This window comes from Triticum urartu, chromosome 6A, assembly GCF_056163025.1.
Source record: "Triticum urartu cultivar PI428250 chromosome 6A, HENAU_Tu73, whole genome shotgun sequence".
In the NCBI taxonomy this organism is placed as follows: Eukaryota; Viridiplantae; Streptophyta; class Magnoliopsida; order Poales; family Poaceae; genus Triticum; species Triticum urartu.
The window spans coordinates 559,349,180-559,371,090 of NC_141878.1; the positions used below are offsets into that span (position 1 = coordinate 559,349,180).

Consider the following 21,911-nt stretch of genomic DNA (forward strand, 5'->3'; position numbering starts at 1 on the left):
AAATAAAATCTTACTTGATTTTTTATTAAACCTTCAATATTTCTTTATTTTGGGAAAGTCATTTTATTCCCTCTCTCATACTTTTATTATAGAAATAACTGAAGATAAAATAAATAAAATCAATGATCCTATTTCAAGATTTGAGCAAAACCCAAATATGAAAATAACGAAATCCCCAACTCTCTCCGTGGGTCCTTGAGTTGCGTAGAATTTCTGGATCAGACCAAAAGCAAATAAAATATGATATGCAGTGATGACCTAATGTATAACATTCCAAATTGAAAATTTGGGATGTTACAAATATTGTCGCCATCGGAACAGCCCACAAGCCAGCCGTCTTGCACTTGTTACATTGAATTGGTCTCGCCTGTGGATGATTCACTGTCAGAGTGGATGGCCGTCTCACCACCAAACACAGATACTTCCTCAAATTCTACCCCATGGATGAAACCAAAAAAGGCGTGTTTCATCGCGGGTTGAACCCGGGCGGGTCGTGCACGCTGAGCCGTCTCGATGATGTCGGTGCAGGTATCCGGCTCAGGGCCCGGTTTGCCGATCTTGCCGATGAAGACGTGGATTCCACCAAAGGGGACCCGTTACCCATACTCGATTGAGCCGGCCTCGGGCCCCAGCCCGCGTCGTCGATGTAGAGCTTGCCGCGATGACTCTTGGTCATCCAGCCCACAGTGTATCCCTTGATTCCTTCGAAGCTGCCCTTCAAGAACTCGAAACCACCATGCGCTGGCCCCACGGTGGGCGCCAACTATCATGGAGTTGACACGGTAGATGTCCTAGCAAAAGGACTTAGTCGTGAAGCCATTGCAACTAGGCTAGCTTAAAGGGGTTAATCGAGACAAAGGACACATGAGTTTATATTGGTTCGGCCCCTTGCGGTGAAGGTAAAGGCCTACTCCAGTTTGAGATTGTGTTGCTAGGGTTCTGATTACCAAGGAGCGAATACGCTTGACCTAGCTCTCAGTTGTTGTTTCTTGTCCCTAACTCGCCGCCAGGTCGTCCCTTTATATACATAGGTTGACACCCGGCAGCTTACAGAGTCCCGGCCGACTCATATACAACGTGTCCGGCTCGGTAACTAACTATTCTTGCCTTACAATACAGGTTATACATATGGCGGTTCATCCCTTTGGGCCTCAAGCCGCCTCTGGGTCTTGGGCCGTCAATGGGCTTGCTATGACCCGCCATCTTCATTGATAAGTCGCCAGTGGTATAACCCGGCCCCTCCTGGGCAGTTCATACCCAGTAGTTATATCCCCAACACATTGCTTATCATTTAAAGCATATCTCTTAAAACCTAGTTTTGAATTATAAACCAATTCAATCTTTGAGGCAAAGGTCGTATTTCATTATTTAACAAAAAATTATTTTTTGCTTTTGTAATTATATCTTTAATTACTATGTTTGCTAGAAATGGGGCGTTGTGAGCCCCCCGGATTGTTTTGTGCGGTTGTCCCTTCTTGGCAGTTGGCCATTGATCGTTTCTCCTACGCCGGTCTCATCTGCATATGTGTGTGTCTGTTTGTTCGCTTTGGCTCTCAGGCTGCCTGTTGCCGTTTCTCTTGCCATGCCCCACATGTTCGCATGCGTCCGTTATTTGTTTCATGCGAACCAAATATTCCTAGGCCTACAAGTCTGAAAGGATGATGGGATAAGTGTTGGACACGTTGGTTGCGTGTAACACTTGGCACTTTGCACAGTGTGTGTGCTATGTGCAGTGTTACATACCATCACTCATCCTTGAGTTACAACGCTGGACCACCCAGCCACCTCCAACCCTCATTAAGCAGGGGACCCCCGCAAACCATGGCCGCTAGAAATATGTGATGGGTAGTGAGATATGATCTACAAAGTTGTGAGAGTAAAAAACCATCTACGTGGCTTGGAAGTATATCCGGCGGTAATAATATTAATTCATGGACTTGACGTACTAAGGATACCAATGCATGTTTGAACTCAAGATTAAATTACTTATCATTAGCTGATTAGTTAATCATAGTTCTCTTAACATTTAATGATCTGACAGGTTAAGTTGTCTTAATCAACTTGCCGTTTCCGTGGTACAATCATCTTTGCAAACGGTCACATTTAATCACTTTTCAACGGTATGCTACAAGAATTTTTATCAATGTTTTTTGTACGCGCTCATAGTTTTGTAAATCAACAGAAGCTAAGACTTAATGTTACGCTTAAAATTTAGGGTGTAAAAAAACTATATGTATTTTTGGTTCATGGGTACTCATGCCAACACGTTTAGAGAGCTCCATAGGAATAGGATCGATAGAAAAGCCTGTCAGCATCACCATGCAATCACATTGAACTAAGTCCGTATGAAGTATCAAAATATGTCGTAATCATGGTTACTTGAATTTTCTTGTACTAACATCCAAAGTTCCGTCATAACATGTCTATTATTCTCATATGCTAAGGAAAGCGTACGCCATATGCACACATATTTATTTTATACTATCCGCCTACCAGATGTACTTCACCGCTACGTTGGAGACCATCTCAATCCCCCATATTCAAATACATACATCCATGCAACTATATAAGACACCCAGTACCATTCACAAAACCAAACCAGAGCACACACTACACACTAGTAGTAGCAAGCAATTTCATCAAACATAACATGGCCATCCTAAAAGCTTTGATCCTTGGCATCGTCGGATGCGTCTGCTTCTGCAGTTCGGTCCTAGCAGCTCGTGAGCTCAGCGATGACTTATCGATGGTGGCAAGGCACGAGAGCTGGATGGTGCAGTACGGTCGTGTGTACAAGGACGATGCTGATAAGGCGCAACGATTCGGGGTGTTCAAGGCCAATGTCGAGTTCATCGAGTCGTTTAATGCCAAGAACCTCAAGTTCTATTTGGGTGTCAATCAGTTCGCCGACCTAACGAACGAGGAGTTCAAGGCGGGGAAGGCTAACAAGGGGTACAAACCGAGCATGGAAAGGATGGCTACCAGATTCAGGTATGAGAATGTAAGTTTCGATGCACTTCCGGCAACTGTAGACTGGAGAACGAAAGGAGCAGTCACCCCCATCAAGGATCAGGGCCAATGTGGTAAGTATGATTAGGATAATAATATATTGCATATATGTTTGAATTTTTAATGAGAATGTCCTCTTATAGTATCTGCACAAACATAAACATTTGTAGGTTGTTGTTGGGCTTTTTCTGCTGTCGCTGCTACAGAGGGGGTCGTTAAGCTGAAAACCGGCAAGCTTATCTCGTTGTCTGAGCAAGAACTAGTGGATTGTGATGTCCATGGTGAAGATCAAGGTTGCGAAGGTGGGCTTATGGATGATGCCTTCAAGTTCATAATCAAGAATGGCGGTCTCACAACCGAGTCCAACTACCCATATACCGCGGCAGATGACAAGTGCAAGAGTGGAACCAATGGTGCCGCAACCATCAAAAGCTATGAGGATGTTCCAGCCAACAACGAGGGAGCTCTCATGCAAGCCGTCGCAAGCCAACCCGTCTCGGTGGCTGTAGATGGAGGAGATATGACCTTCCAATTTTACAAAGGTGGAGTGATGACAGGCTCATGTGGCACAGACCTGGACCATGGTATTGCGGCTATTGGTTATGGCAAAACAAACGATGGCCAAAAGTATTGGTTGCTGAAGAATTCATGGGGAACAACATGGGGCGAGAATGGATATTTAAGAATGGAGAAGGACATTCCCGACAAGAAAGGCATGTGTGGCCTTGCGATGGAGCCTTCTTACCCCACTGCATAGAATGAGCGTCATATGCAACATATCATGTGTCTACTTTAAATACGTACAGTTTGTGTGTGTATCTAAAGTATACCTTGTACTTCATATTTCGTGAATATAATGTTGGCACATATGTTAAGATTGATGAAGAAGTTGTGTTAGCTATATCATTCGGAGATTTGGCACCAGTTGTGTTTTGTAAGTGAATTGTGCTGTCTCTTGTTCCTTCGTATTTGTAGAATGAACTCTTTGAGTAGTATTTATTTTCATGATAATCTTATATCCATAAAAAAATGTGAAATGGTGGAGTTGATTTGCAAATAAATGTTGCAGCCGGAGAATGAAACAAAATGTTTTTTATATCTCGAGGAAGTGACATAGGTTGGACTTTTCCCTCCACCAATTCACGTCGTCATGGTCCCTCAACGTTCGACAACAACCTCCTCTCCCCAATTGCAACACCAACCTTAATTTTACTCTGGATAATCCACAATTAGAAAGTGGACCTTAATTATGATTAGTAATTAAAATAATACGATTAGCATAGTGGGGGTCCATACCTCAATTTGGTAGAGAAAATAATGGAGAAAAAATAAGCTAGCTTTCTGCTAGAAATGAACAGGCAGGCTAACAACTCCTTCCCATATGGAAGAGATGGTCCACATATATGGATGTGACTATTGTTTTGTTTTGCACTTTCTAATCTATAGAACAAATTCACCACATAATAAGGAAAAAATGATTTGGTCCCAAGGTAATCCTCTACGGAAAGCAACTTCAATCAAAGAGCTCACCTCACCTACAAAAACGGACGGAATGGGTTCGATTAATTAACCATGATAGTATAGTGCTGACGGAGAAGATGAAATGTAGAGAGCGATGAGATGGTTAGTGACCTTTAATTTTTAGTTAGTTTTAGTGTAGGTTTCATTTTCTTTAGTTTTGCCAGTACTTTGATGAGTGTTATGCATCTTTTTCATTAGTTTTTCTATAGTTTCATTGTAGTTTTTTTATATTCATTGTGTGTTTAGTCTCTCAGTCAGTGAATGTCGTTCCTCATCCCCAAGTCTTCACCATATAAGATTTTCTGTGCTTTTGTGCCTTGCCATTGTTCCTTTTCAGATTCTCAAGCATAAACTATTTTATCAACATTCATTAGTTCTTAAGTAGTTATTTCATTTTTCATTAGTTATCTTTCTTACTTCTATGGTCTTAGTCTTTTTTTATGAACCACTTCTATGATCTGAGTCTTTACTTTGTTATTGGGCTACTTATTTTTTTGAAGTCAATTCTTCTTTGAGTGTTGTGCCTTTCTTAAGTCCTCAGTCACACCTTCATTCTCTCTGGCTGACTTTCTCTTTTTCAGTCTATTAGTCATATTTCTCATTCTCATTCATAGCTTGTATAACCATGATAGTTCATTAGTTTTCCTGGCAGTATGGTCGTTCAGTCCTAAGTGTCTTTTCTACTGTCTTCATCTTCATCGTTAGTCTCTCTTAATTATTTAGTACTCTTCTTCAGTTTTGCACTATGTTTTATTCTTTCCTTGCTCTCTTAGGGCAGGCAAGAAAATGCTGATAAAGCATATGTTCAGCGATTTTACTTACTCGCTCTGTATCTCTGTTTTCATGTTCTTTTGCTTGATCGCCGCAACAGTTTTTTTCCGATGATGGACATGAATATTGTGGAAAAAAGGATCAGCAGCATGATCCTTTTTCGTTAGCCAAACTGGCAGAATGAATGAGAGCATACTGGATTCGTGCCTTGGGGGCTATGTTTGTGGACTACCTCAATGTAAGTGACATCATGCACAACCATCTCGTAATTTTGGGCATCAATTTTTGTGTAAGTAGTCCCATCTCTCACATGATTCTTCCTTCCTTCCTTTGATTTCTTTATTTCTTCTCATGGTGTTTTCTATTTTTGCCTCCTGAACTGTAGTGAATCACAACGAAAATTGCATGTCCAATGAACATCCCTTGAACTTAAAGTTTATTGATGACAGCGGTACACGTATCGACCGTGTTATCATTGTAAGAGTTTCAATGAAAGGTGTTATTTCTTCAGTTCCACAACATCCTTTAGAGATCAAAGTTCAGTGTTCAGTGAATCCTGGTGGGTTCTTTGTTGTCTGCGTGAGATGGTAATGGGTTTGCAAGCGTCCCGTTAAGGACAGTCTGAGTGCAAACAATCCCCTAAAGGTCCAAGAAGGAGATGTAGAATCCAACACTCAAGGAAACACGTGGGGCAAGGATCGTGGGGGATGAATGGATCTAGCTCTTTCTTATTGATCACTAGCGTGACCACAAGTCATTAAGGATCTTTGTTGTCAAATTTTGGCCCAAAATACGATGGCGACTAGTAAACCCGGACGGAGGTAGTAATTTTCTCCTTTTATAGATGGTAGTGACTAACCTTTTCATCAAAGAGAACCAAAAATCTCAAAACATACCACATGAATCTTTCAACGTACCTAGGTCTTCTATCTTGCGACGCTTTCGCTGCTGACAAGTTCAGTTCATGCTTCCTCCCATTTATTTACTTCACACATTGCTTATGATTTAAAGCATATTTCTTAAAACCTAGTTTCAAATTATAAACCAATTCAATCTTTAAGGAAAAGGTCGTATTTCATTATTTAACAAACAAATTTTATTTTTTGCTTTTGTAATTATATATGTAATTACTATGTTTGCTAGAAATGGGGTGTTCCGAGCCCCCGGATTGTTTCGTGCGGTTGTCCCTTCCTGTCAGTTGGCCATCGCTCGTTTCTCCAACATCGGTCTCATCTTGTAACATCCCAAATTTGCAATTTGGAATGTTATACACTAGATCATCATGCATATCATATTTTCATGCATTTTGGTTGATCCTAGAAATTTCACGCAACTCAAGGACCTTCGGAGAGAGTTGGAGATTTCGTTATTTTCATATTTGAGTTTTCTCAAATTTTGAAAAGAGGATCATTTGATTTATTTATTTCATCTTCAATTATTTTTCCAATATCAAAAATATAAGAGAGGGAATAATATGACTTTCCCAAATTTAGGAAAAATGAAGATTTAATGAATAAATCAAATTTTGGTGTTGCCGGAGTTTTGTTTGCTTTTTATTTGGATAGGGAAAAATGCGTGTTTTCAAAAATTGCATTCTAGGTCCGGAGTAAAGTTCATTTTGTTCGGCTCATTTTTAGGAGTCGGGGAAAATTTACTTTAGAAATTTTGGAGCCCGTTTAGATTTTCTTTTCTATGTTTTTCTGCGCGCAGAACCATTTAAAAAAATCCAGCAGGCCAGCCGGGCCAAGGCCCAGGCCAGCCACCGCCTCCCCAGCGCAGGCAGCCGGCCGCGCCAGGCCATCACGCGCGCCAGGCGCCAGAGGCAGGAGCCGCCGCCGCCCCTTTTTGATTCCTAGTAGGACTTTAGTCCTACTCCATTTCCTCTTTTTCTTTCCTATTCCTACTCTATTTCTTGTCCCCTACCCCAAGAAACCCCCTCCCCTCACCAATATAAATACCCCAACACCCCCCCCCCTCCAAATCATCAAACCAAACCCCAAGCCCTCCACCGCACCCCACCCCGCGCCCTACACCGCGCCACCCCACACCCGCGCCGCCGCCCTTGTGCCCTAGCGCCGCCGCCGCACCTTGCCCACGCCGCCGCCGCCCTACGCCACGCCGCCGGAGCCTCTCACCGGAGACCTCGCCGGAGGTTGCCCGCGTCTCTTTTCCTCGGATCGTTTTCTTCTAATTGTTCCGATTCTTTTCTTCTCCTCTGATTCGTTTTCTAGATCGGTTTTTCGTTTCGGTTTTCTTCTCCGAACCTCTAGATCGGATTCGTTTTCTTTTCCGATTTAGTTGCCTTTAGACCGTTCGCCGGACCGTTCGTCCTAACGAACGTGATCACCGGATTCTTCTAGGTTAACGAACGTCCGTTCGTATAACCGTTCTTCTTTTTCTTCTCGTCGGATTTATTCCGCGATCGCGATCTCAGATCCAATCTTCGTTCTAGTTTATCTTCTCGTTCGTTTATCGGAATCAGGTGATTCAAGCGCCTGGAGTTTCGTTTCGAAACCGCCGTTCCGTCTAATCAACTTAAACAAGTTTTTGCCCCGGTAAAATTTGACCTAGTTTCAACTTGCTAGAACCGAGTTGTTTTCTTCCGCCGTTTGTTTTCCGTTTCTTTGTTCGGTTCGTTATTTCTTTGCAACCGGAGTTCTTAAGTTGAACTTTCTGGTTCGATCTCTTGTTCGAGTTTTACCTGTGCATTAGATGAGTACTTATTGTGTGCTTGTTGTTTGTCTGCGATAGATCACCCGGATTGCGCCGCCTGTTACTTCGAAACCCTAGGACTCGCGGATCATCAGCAAGGCAAGTAACACTTTGATCATACCTTTTCTACAACCCATGTTTTATTGCATTAGATCAATCCTCTCACATTGCATGATTAGGATCTAACTAAATTGTGGGATGGGAAGTAGATGAGGTAGTACCTATCACCTGTATTATTATTATGAAACCTTTGGGAGTTACTTCTACGTTTGCTTATTATGCCATGCTATGCTAGTAGACGTGGATTGGGTGAGTGATATCCATGACAGATGTGAGTTGATAATTTTAATGGTTTATCTAAGGTGGCAACTTAAACACACATCTGGGTGGATTGAGGCACCTGATGTCTATCAAGACTTGCCTGTTTTTTTTCGGACCGCCACCCAGGCTCAAAGGGATCATAAGATCTTTCATGCTAGAAACTTCCGTGTGCAGCCACAAGCCATTATGGGCTCTGGCATAGTTGACTAAGTTGTGCGAACTCTTACGGGGTGGACTAGCAGATGTAGGGGTTGTAAATGGTACGGTCTACCCCACATGTAAGGTGCTAGCGCTTCTGAAAGACTGTGTCTCGGTCATCCGTCTTCTCAAACACCATGTAGTGCGAAAAACCAAATGGAGGCGATCGAGTCTTGTGGGGAAAAGTGCGCAAACCTCTGCAGAGTGTACAAACTAATCATGATTAGCCGTGTCCCCGGTTATGGACAACTTGAGTATCTAGTACTTGAATATTATGTGAATCTCAACATGTTACTTCTAATTAATATTGTTGGATTTTAATTGTTCACTTAATTGGGATCGGAATGCTGTCAACCATTCTCGATGTTTAACAACTACCATGATAGTTAAATAAATTTATTCCTTTGCAGTAGGGAAAAACTGGCTTTACGCAAAACTGTAACCATAGAGCTTTCCACCAGCCATATATGCATATAGTATAGCTGTTTCATTCCATTACTCTCTATGTGTTACTTTGCCAGCATATTCCATGTGCTGACCCGTTTTCGGGCTGCAACTTCTCATGTTGCAGACTTTTCAGACGACGAGTAAGGTGTTTTAGGTCGTGGTTCTATACTCAGTGATGCCGTTGGAGTTGATGGACCCATTTATCTTCCGGGTCTTCCGCTGTTATCGTTTTAGATGGCCTTAAGCCATTTTTATTGTAATAAGTTCTCTTTGAGACAACGATGTAATAAGTGTGTGATTGCCACTCTGCTATAAATCCTTCGATGTACTGTGTGGTGTCAGCATTACTGATCCAGGGATGACACCTGAGCACAGAGCACTTGATCCATTCGGGTCGGGTCGCTACACATCTGCATAGTGTGTGTGTGTGTGCGTGCGTGTGTGTGTGTGTTCGCTTTGGCTCTCAGGCTGCCTGTTGCCGTTTCTCTTGCCATGTCCCACATGTCCGTGTGCGTCCTTTATTCATTCTTGTGTACCAAATGTTCCTAGGCCTACAAGTCTGAAGGGATGAGGGGATAAGTGTTGAACACGTTGGTTGCATGTAACACTTGGCGCTTTGCAGAGTGTGTGTGCAATGTGCAGTGTTACATACCATCACTCATGCTTGAGTTGCAACGCTGGACTACCCAGCCACCTGAAACTCTCATTAAGCAGGGGACCTCCCGCTAACCATGGCCGCCAGAAATATGTGATGGTAGTGAGATATGATCTATCAACTTGTGAGAGTAAAAAACCATCTACAATGCTGGCAAGTATATCCGACGGTATTAATATTAATTCATGGACTTGACATACTAGTGATACCAATGCACGTTTGAACTCAAGATTAAATTACTAATCATTAGTTAATTAACTAATCATAGTTCTCTTAACATTTGATGATCTGACAGGTTAAGTTGTCTTAATCAACTTGCCGTTTCCGTGGTACACTCGTCTCTGCAAGCGGTCACATTTAATCACTTTTCATCCGTAGGCTACAAGAATTTTTATCAATGTTTTTTGCACGCACTCATAGTTTTGTAAATCAACATAAGCTAAGACTTAGTGTTACGCTTAAAATTTAGGGTGTAAAAAAATTATATGTATTTTTGGTTCCTGGGTACTCATGCCAACACGTTTACAGAGCTCCATAGGAATAGGATCGATAGAAAAGCGTGTCAGCATCACCATGCAATCACATTGAACTAAGTATGTATGAAGTATCAAAATATGTCATAATCATGGTTACTTGATTTTTCTTGTACTAACATCCAAAGTTCTGGCACAACATGTTTATTATTCTCATATGCTAAGGAAAGCGTACGCCATATGCACACATATTTATTTATACTATCCGCCTACCAGATGTACTTCACCGCTACGTTTCAGACCATCTCAATCCCCCATATTCAAATACATACATCCATGCAACTATATAAGACACCCAGTACCATTCACAAAACCAAACCAGAGCACACACTACACACTAGTAGTAGCAAGCAATTTCATCAAACATAACATGGCCATCCTAAAATCTTTGATCCTTGGCATCGTCGGATGCGTCTGCTTCTGCAGTTCGGTCCTAGCAGCTCGTGAGCTCAGCGATGACTTATCGATGGTGGCAAGGCACGAGAGCTGGATGGTGCAGTACGGTCGTGTGTACAAGGACGATGCTGAGAAGGTGCAACGATTCGGGGTGTTCAAGGCCAATGTCGGGTTCATCGAGTCGTTTAATGCCAAGAACCTCAAGTTCTATTTGGGCGTCAATCAGTTTGCCGACCTAACGAACAAGGAGTTCAAGGCGAGGAAGGCTAACAAGGGGTACAAACCGAGCATGGAAAGGATGGCTACCAGATTCAGGTATGAGAATGTAAGTTTCGACGCACTTCCGGCAACCGTAGACTGGAGAACGAAAGGAGCAGTCACCCCCATCAAGGATCAGGGCCAATGTGGTAAGTATGTTTAGGATAATAATATATTGCATATATGTTTGAATTTTTAATGAGAATGTCCTCTTATAGTATCTGGAAAAACGTAAATATTTGTAGGTTGTTGTTGGGCTTTTTCTGCTGTCGCTGCTACAGAGGGCGTCGTTAAGCTGAAAACCGGCAAGCTTATCTCGTTGTCTGAGCAAGAACTAGTGGATTGTGATGTCCATGGTGAAGATCAAGGTTGCGAAGGTGGGCTTATGGATAATGCCTTCAAGTTCATAATCAAGAATGGAGGTCTCACAACCGAGTCCAACTACCCATATACCGCGGCAGATGACAAGTGCAAGAGTGGAACCAACGGTGCCGCAACCATCAAAAGCTATGAGGATGTTCCAGCCAACAACGAGGGAGCTCTCATGCAAGCCGTCGCAAGCCAACCCGTCTCGGTGGCTGTAGATGGAGGAGATATGACCTTCCAATTTTACAAAGGTGGAGTGATGACAGGCTCATGTGGCACAGACCTGGACCATGGTATTGCAGCTATTGGTTATGGCAAGACCAGCGATGGCACAAAGTACTGGTTGCTGAAGAATTCATGGGGAACAACATGGGGCGAGAACGGATATTTAAGAATGGAGAAGGACATTCCTGACAAGAAAGGCATGTGTGGCCTTGCGATGGAGCCTTCTTACCCCACTGCATAGAATGTGCGTCATATGCAACATATCATGTGTCTACTTTAAATACGTATAGTTTGTGTGTGTATCTAAAGTATACTTTGTACTTCATATTTCGTGAATACAATGTAAATTATGCCACATATGTTAAGATTGATGAAGAAGTTGTGTTAGCTATGTCATTTGGAGATTTGGCACCAGTTGTGTTTTGTAAGTGAACTGTGTTGTCTCTTGTTCCTTCGTATTTGTAGAATGAACTCTTTGAGTAGTATTTATTTTCATGATAATCTTAGAACCATAAAAAATGTGAAATGGTGGAGTTGATTTGCAAATAAATGTTGCAACCCGAGAATGAAACAAAATGTTTTTTATATCTCGAGGAAGTGACATAGGAAGGACTTTTCCCTCCACCAATTCCCGTCGTCATGGTCCCTCAACGTTCGGCAACAAGCTCCTCTCCCCAATTGCAACACCAACCTTAATTTTACTCTGGATAACCCACAATTAGAAAGTGGACCTTAATTATGATTAGTAATTAAAATATTACGATTAGCATCGTGGGGGTCCATACCTCAATTTGGTAGAGAAAATAATGAAGAAAAAATAAGCTAACTTTCTGCTAGAAATGAACAGGCAGGCTAACAACTCCTTCCCATATGGAAGAGATGGTCCACATATATGGATGTGACTATTGTTTCATTTTGCACTTTCTAATCTATAGAACAACTGCGCCACATAATAAGGAAAAATGATTTGGTCCCAAGGTAATCCTCTACGGAAAGTAACTTCAATCAAAGGGCTCACCTCACCTACAAAAATGGCCGGAATGGGTTCGATTAATTAACCACGATAGTATAGTGCTGACGGAGAAGATGAAATGTAGAGAGTGATGAGATGGTTAGTGAGCTTTAATTTTTTTAGTTAGTTTTAGTGTAGGTTTCATTTTCTTCAGTTTTGTCAGTACTTTGATGAGTGTTATGCATCTTTTTCATTAGTTTTTCTATAGTTTCATTGTAGTTTTTTTATATTCATTGTGTGTTTAGTCTCTCACTCATTGAATGTCCTTCCTCATCCTCAAGTCTTCACCATATAAGATTTTCGGTGCTTTTGTGCCTTGCCATTGTTCCTTTTCAGATTCTCAAGCATAAACTATTTTATCAACATTCATTAGTTCTTAAGTAGTTATTCCATTTTTCATTAGTTATCTTTCTTACTTCTATGGTCTTAGTCTTTTTTTATGAACCACTTCTATGATCTGAGTCTTTACTTTGTTATTGGGCTACTTATTTTTCTGAAGTCAATTCTTCTTTGAGCGTTGTGCCTTTCTTAAGTCCTCGGTCACACCTTCATTCTCTCTGGCTGACTTTGTCTTTTTCAGTCTATTAGTCATATTTCTCATTCTCATTCATAGCTTGTACAACCATGATAGTTCATTAGTTTTCCTGGCAGTACGGTCGTTCAGTCCTAAGTGTCTTTTCTACTGTCTTCATCTTCATCGTTAGTCTCTCTTAATTATTTAGTACTCTTATTTAGTTTGCACTATGTTTTATTCTTTCCTTGCTCTCTTAGGCTAGGCAAGAAAATTCTGATAAAGCATATGTTCAGCGATTATTTTACTTACTCGCTCTGTATCTCTGTTTTCATGTTCTTTTGCCTGATCGCCGCAGCAGTTTTTTTCCGATGATGGACATGAATATTGTGGAAAAAAGGATCAGCATCATGATCCTTTTTTGTTAGCCAAACTGGCATAATGAATGAGTGCATACTGGATTCGTGCCTTGGGGGCTATGTCTGTGGACTACCTCAATGTAAGTGACATCATGCACAACCATCTGGTAATTTTGGGCATCAATTTTTGTGTAAGTAGTCCCTTCTCTCACATGATTCTTCCTTCCTTCCTTTGATTTCTTTATTTTTTTTCTCATGGTGTTTTCTATTTTTGCCTCCTGAACTGTAGTGAATCACAACGAAAATTGCATGTCCATTGAACGTCCCTTGAACTTAAAGTTTATTGATGACAGCGGTACACGTATCAACCGTGTTATCATTGCAAGAGTTTCAATGAAAGGTGTTATTTCTTCAGTTCCACAACATCCTTTAGAGATCGGAGTTCAGTGTTCAGTGAATCCTGGTGGGTTCTTTGTTGTCTGCGTGAGATGGTAATGGGTTTGCAAGCGTCCCGTTAGGGACAGTCTGAGTGCAAACAATCTCCTAAAGGTCCAAGAAGGAGATGTAGAATCCAACACTCAAGGAAACACGTGGGGCAAGGATCGTGGGGGATGAATGGATCTAGCTCTTTCTTATTGATCACTAGCGTGACCACAAGTGATTAAGGATCTTTGTTGTCAAATTTTGGCCCAAATTACGATGGCGACTAGTAAACCCGGACGGAGGTAGTAATTTTCTCCTTTTACAGATGGTAATGACTAACCTTTTCATCAAAGAGAACCAAAAATCTCAAAACATACCACATGAATCTTTCAACGTACCTAGGTCTTCTATCTTGCGACACTTTCGCTATCGACAAGTTCAGTTCACGCTTCCTCCCATTTATTGACATCGCACATTATGATTTAAAGCATATTTCTTAAAACCTAGTTTCAAATTATAAACCAATTCAATCTTTGAGGAAAAGGTCATATTTCATTATTTAACAAACAAATTTTATTTTTTGCTTTTGTAATTATATATTTAATGACTATGTTTGCTAGAAATGGGGCGTTCTGAGCTCCCGGATTGTTTCGTGAGGTTGTCCCTTCTTGTCAGTTGGCCATCGCTCGTTTCTCCCACGTCGGTCTCATCTACATGTGTGTGTGTGTGTTCGCTTTGGCTCTCAGGCTGCATGTTGTCGTTTCTCTTGCCATGTCCCACATGTCCGTGTGGGTCCTTTATTCATTCTTGTGTACCAAATGTTCCTAGGCCTACAAGTCTGAAGGGATGAGGGGATAAGTGTTGGACACGTTGGTTGCGTGTAACACTTGGCGCTTTGCAGAGTGTGTGTGCCATGTGCAGTGTTACATACCATCACTCATCCTTGAGTTGCAACGCTGGACTACCCAGACACCTGCAACTCTCATTAAGCAGGGGGCCTCCCGCTAACCATGGCCGCCAGAAATATGTGATGGTAGTGAGATATGATCTACCAAGTTGTGAGAGTAAAAAACCATCTACAATGCTGGCAAGTATATCCGACGGTATTAATATTAATTCATGGACTTGACGTACTCTCCATGTTTGAACTCAAGAGTAAATTACTTATCATTAGTTAATTAACTAATCATAGTTCTCTTAACATTTGATGATCTGACAGGTTAAGTTGTCTTAATCAACTTGCCGTTTCCACTCGTCTCTGCAAGCGGTCACATTTAATCACTTTTCATCGGTAGGCTACAAGAATTTTTATCAATGTTTTTTGCATGCACTCATAGTTTTGTAAATCAACATAAGCTAAGACTTGGTGTTACGCTTAAAATTTAGGGTGTAAAAAAATTATATGTATTTTTGGTTCCTGGGTACTCATGCCAACACGTTTACGGAGCTCCATAGGAATAGGATCGATAGAAAAGCCTGTCAGCATCACCATGCAATCACATTGAACTAAGTATGTATGAAGTATCAAAATATGTCGTAATCATGGTTACTTGATTTTTCTTGTACTAACATCCAAAGTTCTGGCACAACATGTTTATTATTCTCATATGCTAAGGAAAGCGTACACCATATGCACACATAGTTATTTATACTATCCGCCTACCAGATGTACTTCACCGCTACGTTGGAGACCATCTCAATCCCCCATATTCAAATACATACATCCATGCAACTATATAAGACACCCAGTACCATTCACAAAACCAAACCAGAGCACACACTACACACTAGTAGTAGCAAGCAATTCATCAAACATAACATGGCCATCCCAAAAGCTTTGATCCTTGGCATCGCCGGATGCGTCTGCTTCTGCAGTTCGGTCCTAGCAGCTCGTGAGCTCAGCGATGACTTATCGATGGTGGCAAGGCACGAGAGCTGGATGGTGCAGTACGGTCGTGTGTACAAGGACGATGCTGAGAAGGCGCAACGATTCGAGGTGTTCAAGGCCAATGTCGGGTTCATCGAGTCGTTTAATGCCAAGAACCTCAAGTTCTATTTGGGCGTCAATCAGTTCGCCGACCTAACGAACGAGGAGTTCAAGGCGAGGAAGGCTAACAAGGGGTACAAACCGAGCATGGAAAGGATGCCTACCGGATTTAGGTATGAGAATGTAAGTTTCGATGCACTTCCGGCAACTGTAGACTGGAGAACTAAAGGAGCAGTCACCCCCATCAAGGATCAGGGCCAATGTGGTAAGTATGTTTAGGGTAATAATATATTGCATATATGTTTGAATTTTTAATGAGAATGTCCTCTTATAGTATCTGCACAAACGTAAACATTTGTAGGTTGTTGTTGGGCTTTTTCTGCTGTCGCTGCTACAGAGGGCGTCGTTAAGCTGAAAACCGGCAAGCTTATCTCGTTGTCTGAGCAAGAACTAGTGGATTGTGATGTCCATGGTGAAGATCAAGGTTGCGAAGGTGGGCTTATGGATGATGCCTTCAAGTTCATAATCAAGAATGGCGGTCTCACAACCGAGTCCAATTACCCATATACCGCGGCAGATGACAAGTGCAAGAGTGGAACCAACGGTGCCGCAACCATCAAAAGCTATGAGGATGTTCCGGCCAACAACGAGGGAGCTCTCATGCAAGCCGTCGCAAGCCAACCCGTCTCGGTGGCTGTAGATGGAGGAGATATGACCTTCCAATTTTACAAAGGTGGAGTGATGACAGGCTCATGTGGCACAGACCTGGACCATGGTATTGCAGCTATTGGTTATGGCAAGACCAGCGATGGCACAAAGTATTGGTTGCTGAAGAATTCATGGGGAACAACATGGGGCGAGAACGGATATTTAAGAATGGAGAAGGACATTCCTGACAAGAAAGGCATGTGTGGCCTTGCGATGGAGCCTTCTTACCCCACTGCATAGAATGAGCTTCATATGCAACATATCATGTGTCTACTTTAAATACGTATAGTTTGTGTGTGTATCTAAAGTAAAGTTTGTACTTTATATTTCGTGAATACAATGTAAATTATGGCACATATGTTAAGATTGATGAAGAAGTTGTGTTAGCTCTATCATTTGGAGATTTGGCACTAGTTGTGTTTTGTAAGTGAACTGTGTTGTCTCTTCTTCCTTCATATTTGTAGAATGAACTCTTTGAGTAGTTTTATTTTCACGATAATCTTAGAACAATAAAAAATATGAAAATGGTGAAGTTGATTTGCAAATAAATGTTGCAGCCTGAGAATGGAACAAAATGTTTTTTATATCTCGAGGAAGTGAATTAGGGTGGCCTTTTCCCTCCACCAATTCCCGTCGTCCTGGTCCTTCAACGCTCGACAACAACCTCCTCTCCCCAACTACAACACCAACCATAATTTTACTCTGGATAATCCACAATTAGAAAATGGACCTTAATTATGATTAGTAATTAAAATAATACGATTAGCATCATGGGGGTCCATACCTCAATATGGTAGAGCACATAAATGAAGAAACAATAAGCTAGCTTTCTACTAGTAATGAACAGGCAGGCTAACAACTCCTTCCCATATGGAAGAGATGGTCCACATATATGGATGTGACTATTGTTTTGTTTTGCACTTTCTAATCTATAAAACAACTTCACCACATAATAAGGAAAAGATGATTTGGTCCCAACTGAAAGAATGATTTGTGTGAGCAGTCCCTTCTATCACATGATTCTTCCTTCCTTTGATTTGCTCCTTTTTTTCTCATGTTGTTGTTTATTTTTGCCTCCACACCTGTAGTGAATCACAACGGAAATTGCACGTGCATTGAACATCCCTGGAAGTTAACTTTTACTGAGGGCAGCGGTACACGTATCGACTGTGCTATCATTTAAAGTTATATATTTTCATACTTTCAGTGATAGGTGTTCTTTATTTAGAGATCAGAGTTCAGTGTTCGGTGAATCCTGATGGGTTCTTTGTTGTCTGTGTGAGCGGCCCGCTAGGAACACTCTTAAGTGCAAACAATATCTTAATGGTCCAAGAGGGAGATGTAGAAGCCAACACTCAAGGAAACACGTGGGGCAAGGATCGTGTGGGATTGGATCTGGCTCTGTCATTGATCACTAGCGTGTCCACAAGCGATTAAGGATCTACTTAGTGGCTTTGGTTATGTTTGTTTTCTCGGATCTCCCTGAGCATGCATATCCGGCAAAATCATATCACAATCTGTTTTTTTAGTACTAAAATAAGGCAGATGAACAGCTAATTTGGACTCGATGGGATCTCCGGAAGAGGACAGTGAACAACTAGAAAATGCATGGCCACATGAGCAACGACAGTGCCTTTTCCAAAGCAAGTATCCACATGCTTGTTCTTGCCAATTTAACTTTCTTATCTCGCGTGAATGAGCTGTCCGTTGGTGACTAATGGCCCAATATCAGTTGTCCTGCAGGAGCACTTGTTAAATATCACGGCAGATTGTGCCCCATGTTACGGCATTCCATTCAATGATACCAACAAAATGACATGCTCTTACCAACATGGCAGAGATTATATGTATCCGCCCATCTTGTAGCTGAGCACGCACTGGCAGTGGTGGTTTTGCTTTGCACTTAAGTAGCTTCTTGTAGCGATGACAAGGGGTGGTGATGCGGCGGCGGAGGCGAGCGAGCACCTCCTTGGCCCGCCGCCGGCGAGGGGTGGCGACGGGTCGTCGCTGGGGATGGTCATGGCCAGCACCGGCGTCGCCGTGCTCGGCTCTTTCGCCTTCGGCGTCGCGGTGAGTCTACTATCATAGTTGAGCGTCATCTGGAGCCTTTTGCTTGAGAAACAATTTCTGTATGTGATTGGCGCTGCTGCAGATTGGTTACTCCGCACCAGCTGAGGCCGGGATCAGCCGGGACCTCCAGCTGACCCTCTCCGAGGTACGTCCGTCCGTGCCTCATGTGCCACCAATGCCTCACGGACATGGCTCCGGGCCAACTATTCAACTCAAATCGATGGCCGTGGCATTTCTCATAGTACTGTTGTTATTCCCAGTTTCTCATCCGTGTAATAATCTGCAGTACTCTGTTTTCGGGTCGGTAATAACAATCGGGGCCATGATCGGAGCGGTCGCGAGCGGGCAGATTGCAGATGTTGCTGGACGAAAAGGGGTATGTTTAGTACTACTCTGTCCCATAATGTAAGATATTTTCTTACACTAGTGTAGTGTCAAAAAAGTCTTATAATATGAGACGGAGGTAGTAGTGTATAATATGCCCGCCAGAATGATCATCTATTTCATGACCCAAATTGTTTGTGTGCTGGGAGCAGGCGATGAGGGCCTCTGCTCTCGTTTCCATCGTCGGATGGCTGGCTATCTTCTCTGCACAGGTCTTTTCCCTTCTTGTACCATCACACCACCGTGCAAGAGTACATAGCTGCTGATGTGCCTCTGAACTTTTGTTTGTGCTAACTTTCAGAGTGCTTCTTCACTTGATTTTGGGAGATTTTGCACCGGACTCGGCGTCGGAGTGTTTTCGTATGTGGTACGTACGATCATCATTTAATCACACTGTTCAGCAAACAGCCGGATCTTTCAGACAATTTCAACTTAACACTAACACTAGCCCTTGCAACCCAACAGGTGCCGGTTTTCATTGCAGAAATTGCTCCGAAGGCTCTTCGTGGGGGGCTTACAGCTCTGAATCCAGTAACTCTTTTCCTCCTTGAAACAAAATATGAACACACTATAGCCTTGCTGGCCTTTTGGGAACAACTCTGAAATTTCTGCCTGAACTGCATGCAGTTGATGATAGGCACTGGATTATCCGTGACGTATATCGTCGGCACAGTCGTGTCCTGGCGCATGCTGGCCATGGCTGGTACATACAATCTCTTACAATTCCACATTGTAGTTTTTGTGTTGACCATCCTCATGTACTCTGATCTGATGACCTCCCCCTCTGGCATGGCATGTATACACAGGACTTGCTCCATGCATATTTCTCATAGCTGGTCTCTTCTTCATTCCTGAATCTCCTCGATGGCTGGTAAATAATTTACTGACTGAATGACATCCTGCTTGTTGTAGCATCTAGTTGTCACACTTACCAATTCAGCATCAAATGTTCACCACAGGTAAAGGTTGGCCAGCAAAAGGAGTTTGGAATAGCACTCCAGCGCCTCCGTGGCAGAGACGCGGATGTGTCCCTTGAAGCTGCAGAAATCAAGGTTTGGCGCCGCTAGCTGTGTATAGTTTTATCGATTCAGAAAAAATATGCGGCGTCGTCATGGAAATGGAATTGCTCTACATGCAGGACTTCGTCGAAACTATTGACAATCTTCCAAAGCCTGGAATTCAGGATCTCTTCAGCAGGCCATACATCCGTCCTGTCATTATCGGCGCCGGTCTAATGGTTTTCCAGCAGTTTGCAGGGATAAACGGGATCCTGTTCTACGCCAGTGAAACATTTGTCTCAGCTGGTAAGCTGGCAGATCTCGGACTTGGAGATAATTGATTTTTGTCAGTTAAGTTCTGAAAGTTAAGTTATGTTGAGTTACCTGCAGGGTTCGATTCAGGAAACCTAGGAACAATCTTGATGGCCTGTATCCAAGTGAAGCTAATAACACGTACATCAATTTTCATCAAATTCCTCAGTAACTTTTTGAATTTGTGTAATCTTCATTATAACAGTTACCGCTGACAACACTTGGAGCTCTACTGATGGACCGGAGTGGGAGAAAGCCACTATTATTAGTAAGCTCAGAGATAAAACTTGGCCAACATGAACACTAATTCTGACCTTTCATTTTATTTTATTTTCTGCAGATTTCGACATCTGGACTCCTCGTCGGGACTCTTATGTCAGCAGTATCATTCTACCTTAAGGTAACTTTCATGCTCTTTTATGTCCTTTAATTCCTTTTGTATCAAAACTTCATCAAGTGGAATCTCTGCTGCATGTAGATTCACGGGATATTCCCGAAGCAAGTCCCAGTCATCACGCTCACCAGCATATTGGTACACCTGAAAAGCCTTTGTTTGCAAGTGACCTGATGCGTATCTGAACTTTTTTCCACGCTAAATCGTTTTGTATAACTGAAACAGGTCTACATTGCAAGCTATTCACTAGGGATGGGTTCCGTTCCTTGGGTCATAATGTCAGAGGTTTAGAGTTCACACTTCAAAACAATCAAATTTCTTCGTCGCTCGAGATTTCTTACAACACCATATGAACTTACTTAGAAATGAGATGTTATTGACATGGTCGATTGGATTGGACGCAGATATTCCCCATTAACATGAAAGGAATCGGCGGAAGCTTCGTGACTCTGGTGAACTGGTTGGCTTCATTAGCAGTTTCCTTCGCCTTCAACTTCCTCATGAGCTGGAGTGCTTCAGGTCAGCCAAATATACGTCAGCCCCCTATGGACTATGGTGTTGCTTGAATCATCCAGGGACGTTTGTCTGATATGCAGCAAATCTTGTAGGAACATTCTTCTTCTTCGCCTTCGTTTGCGCCGTGGCTATTCTCTTCATTGTGAAGATCGTGCCGGAGACTAAAGGCAAGACCTTGGAAGAGATTCAGGCTTCCATAAACTGCAGCACATGAGTGGCTTGGAGAAACACGGCTGTTGTGTTCACTGTGAAGATCGTGCCATGAGACAAAAGGCAAGACATTGGAAGATATTCAGCCTTTGATAAACTGCAGCACATGTGTGGTTTCGAGGAAGTTAGATGACACATTTTTCTTTGCCCACACAATTGTATACAGTGTGTATCGAATCTGTAATGAAGATGGGTATCAGGATAGCTAAAACGTGCAGAAGATTTCGATGTTGGTGTATCCTTCTAGAGGATTTGCAACTGCCTCCTCTTCTATTAGATCTGCCAAAATAGTACTCCCTCTGTCCCAAAATAAGTGTTTCAACTCTAGTACAACTTCGTACTAAAGTTTGTACAAAGTTGAGACACTTATTTTTGGACGGAGGGAGTATGATATATAGTCAAACAAAAAGAGAGTGAATTTTCATCTGCTGATGTAATCAGCTGAGAGCAAGACTTGCAGTCAGGCATGTTACATAGTGCCTTGCTGCGCAGTTTTTCTCTGGGGTTGTAAAATCTTTTGGTCTTTATTCCTCTTGAGCATGTCTGCCTTTGGCAGCCTCCAGGTGGTTATCGTGATGTTAAGTGCATGTATCATGTTGTCCATTTAATGGCCCA

The 21,911-nt window shown here is 42.3% G+C and overlaps 4 protein-coding genes across 4 annotated transcripts; all 4 read left to right on the forward strand.

The window, feature by feature from the left end:
* The first annotated feature begins 2,605 nt into the window (after positions 1–2,605).
* LOC125512731 (senescence-specific cysteine protease SAG39-like) lies at positions 2,606–3,766 on the forward strand. Its single transcript, XM_087527216.1, has 2 exons — positions 2,606–3,083; positions 3,180–3,766. The coding sequence occupies exons 1-2, from the start codon at positions 2,651–2,653 to the stop codon at positions 3,764–3,766; spliced, it is 1,020 nt and encodes a 339-aa protein (XP_087383342.1). The 5' UTR covers positions 2,606–2,650.
* A 6,729-nt stretch (positions 3,767–10,495) lies between these two features.
* LOC125512732 (senescence-specific cysteine protease SAG39-like) lies at positions 10,496–11,653 on the forward strand. The gene is made up of 2 exons (XM_048677823.2): positions 10,496–10,970; positions 11,067–11,653. Exons 1-2 carry the CDS (start codon positions 10,538–10,540, stop codon positions 11,651–11,653), a joined length of 1,020 nt encoding a protein of 339 aa, XP_048533780.2. The 5' UTR covers positions 10,496–10,537.
* Positions 11,654–15,521: 3,868 nt separating this feature from the next.
* Positions 15,522–16,652, forward strand: LOC125512733 (senescence-specific cysteine protease SAG39). The gene is made up of 2 exons (XM_048677824.2): positions 15,522–15,969; positions 16,066–16,652. Exons 1-2 carry the CDS (start codon positions 15,537–15,539, stop codon positions 16,650–16,652), a joined length of 1,020 nt encoding a protein of 339 aa, XP_048533781.2. The 5' UTR covers positions 15,522–15,536.
* A 1,504-nt stretch (positions 16,653–18,156) lies between these two features.
* On the forward strand, positions 18,157–21,911 carry LOC125515001 (sugar transporter ERD6-like 16). The gene is made up of 17 exons (XM_048680409.2): positions 18,157–18,482; positions 18,565–18,627; positions 18,769–18,858; positions 19,019–19,078; positions 19,168–19,233; positions 19,332–19,397; positions 19,494–19,569; positions 19,673–19,737; positions 19,826–19,918; positions 20,005–20,170; positions 20,255–20,301; positions 20,382–20,444; positions 20,517–20,576; positions 20,655–20,708; positions 20,796–20,855; positions 20,975–21,089; positions 21,179–21,911. The coding sequence occupies exons 1-17, from the start codon at positions 18,336–18,338 to the stop codon at positions 21,298–21,300; spliced, it is 1,413 nt and encodes a 470-aa protein (XP_048536366.2). The 5' UTR covers positions 18,157–18,335; the 3' UTR covers positions 21,301–21,911.

Excerpts from the sequence above, each read along its gene's own strand:
- LOC125515001 (XM_048680409.2), top strand. The coding sequence starts at position 18,336 with ATGACAAGGGGTGGTGATGCGGCGGCGGAGGCGAGCGAGCACCTCCTT. Across the intron at positions 20,709-20,795 it reads TCACGCTCACCAGCATATTG|GTCTACATTGCAAGCTATTC; the intron begins GTACACCTGAAA and ends TAACTGAAACAG. Across the intron at positions 21,090-21,178 it reads CATGAGCTGGAGTGCTTCAG|GAACATTCTTCTTCTTCGCC; the intron begins GTCAGCCAAATA and ends CAAATCTTGTAG.
- LOC125512731 (XM_087527216.1), top strand. The coding sequence starts at position 2,651 with ATGGCCATCCTAAAAGCTTTGATCCTTGGCATCGTCGGATGCGTCTGC. Across the intron at positions 3,084-3,179 it reads CAAGGATCAGGGCCAATGTG|GTTGTTGTTGGGCTTTTTCT; the intron begins GTAAGTATGATT and ends AAACATTTGTAG.
- LOC125512733 (XM_048677824.2), top strand. The coding sequence starts at position 15,537 with ATGGCCATCCCAAAAGCTTTGATCCTTGGCATCGCCGGATGCGTCTGC. Across the intron at positions 15,970-16,065 it reads CAAGGATCAGGGCCAATGTG|GTTGTTGTTGGGCTTTTTCT; the intron begins GTAAGTATGTTT and ends AAACATTTGTAG.
- LOC125512732 (XM_048677823.2), top strand. The coding sequence starts at position 10,538 with ATGGCCATCCTAAAATCTTTGATCCTTGGCATCGTCGGATGCGTCTGC. Across the intron at positions 10,971-11,066 it reads CAAGGATCAGGGCCAATGTG|GTTGTTGTTGGGCTTTTTCT; the intron begins GTAAGTATGTTT and ends AAATATTTGTAG.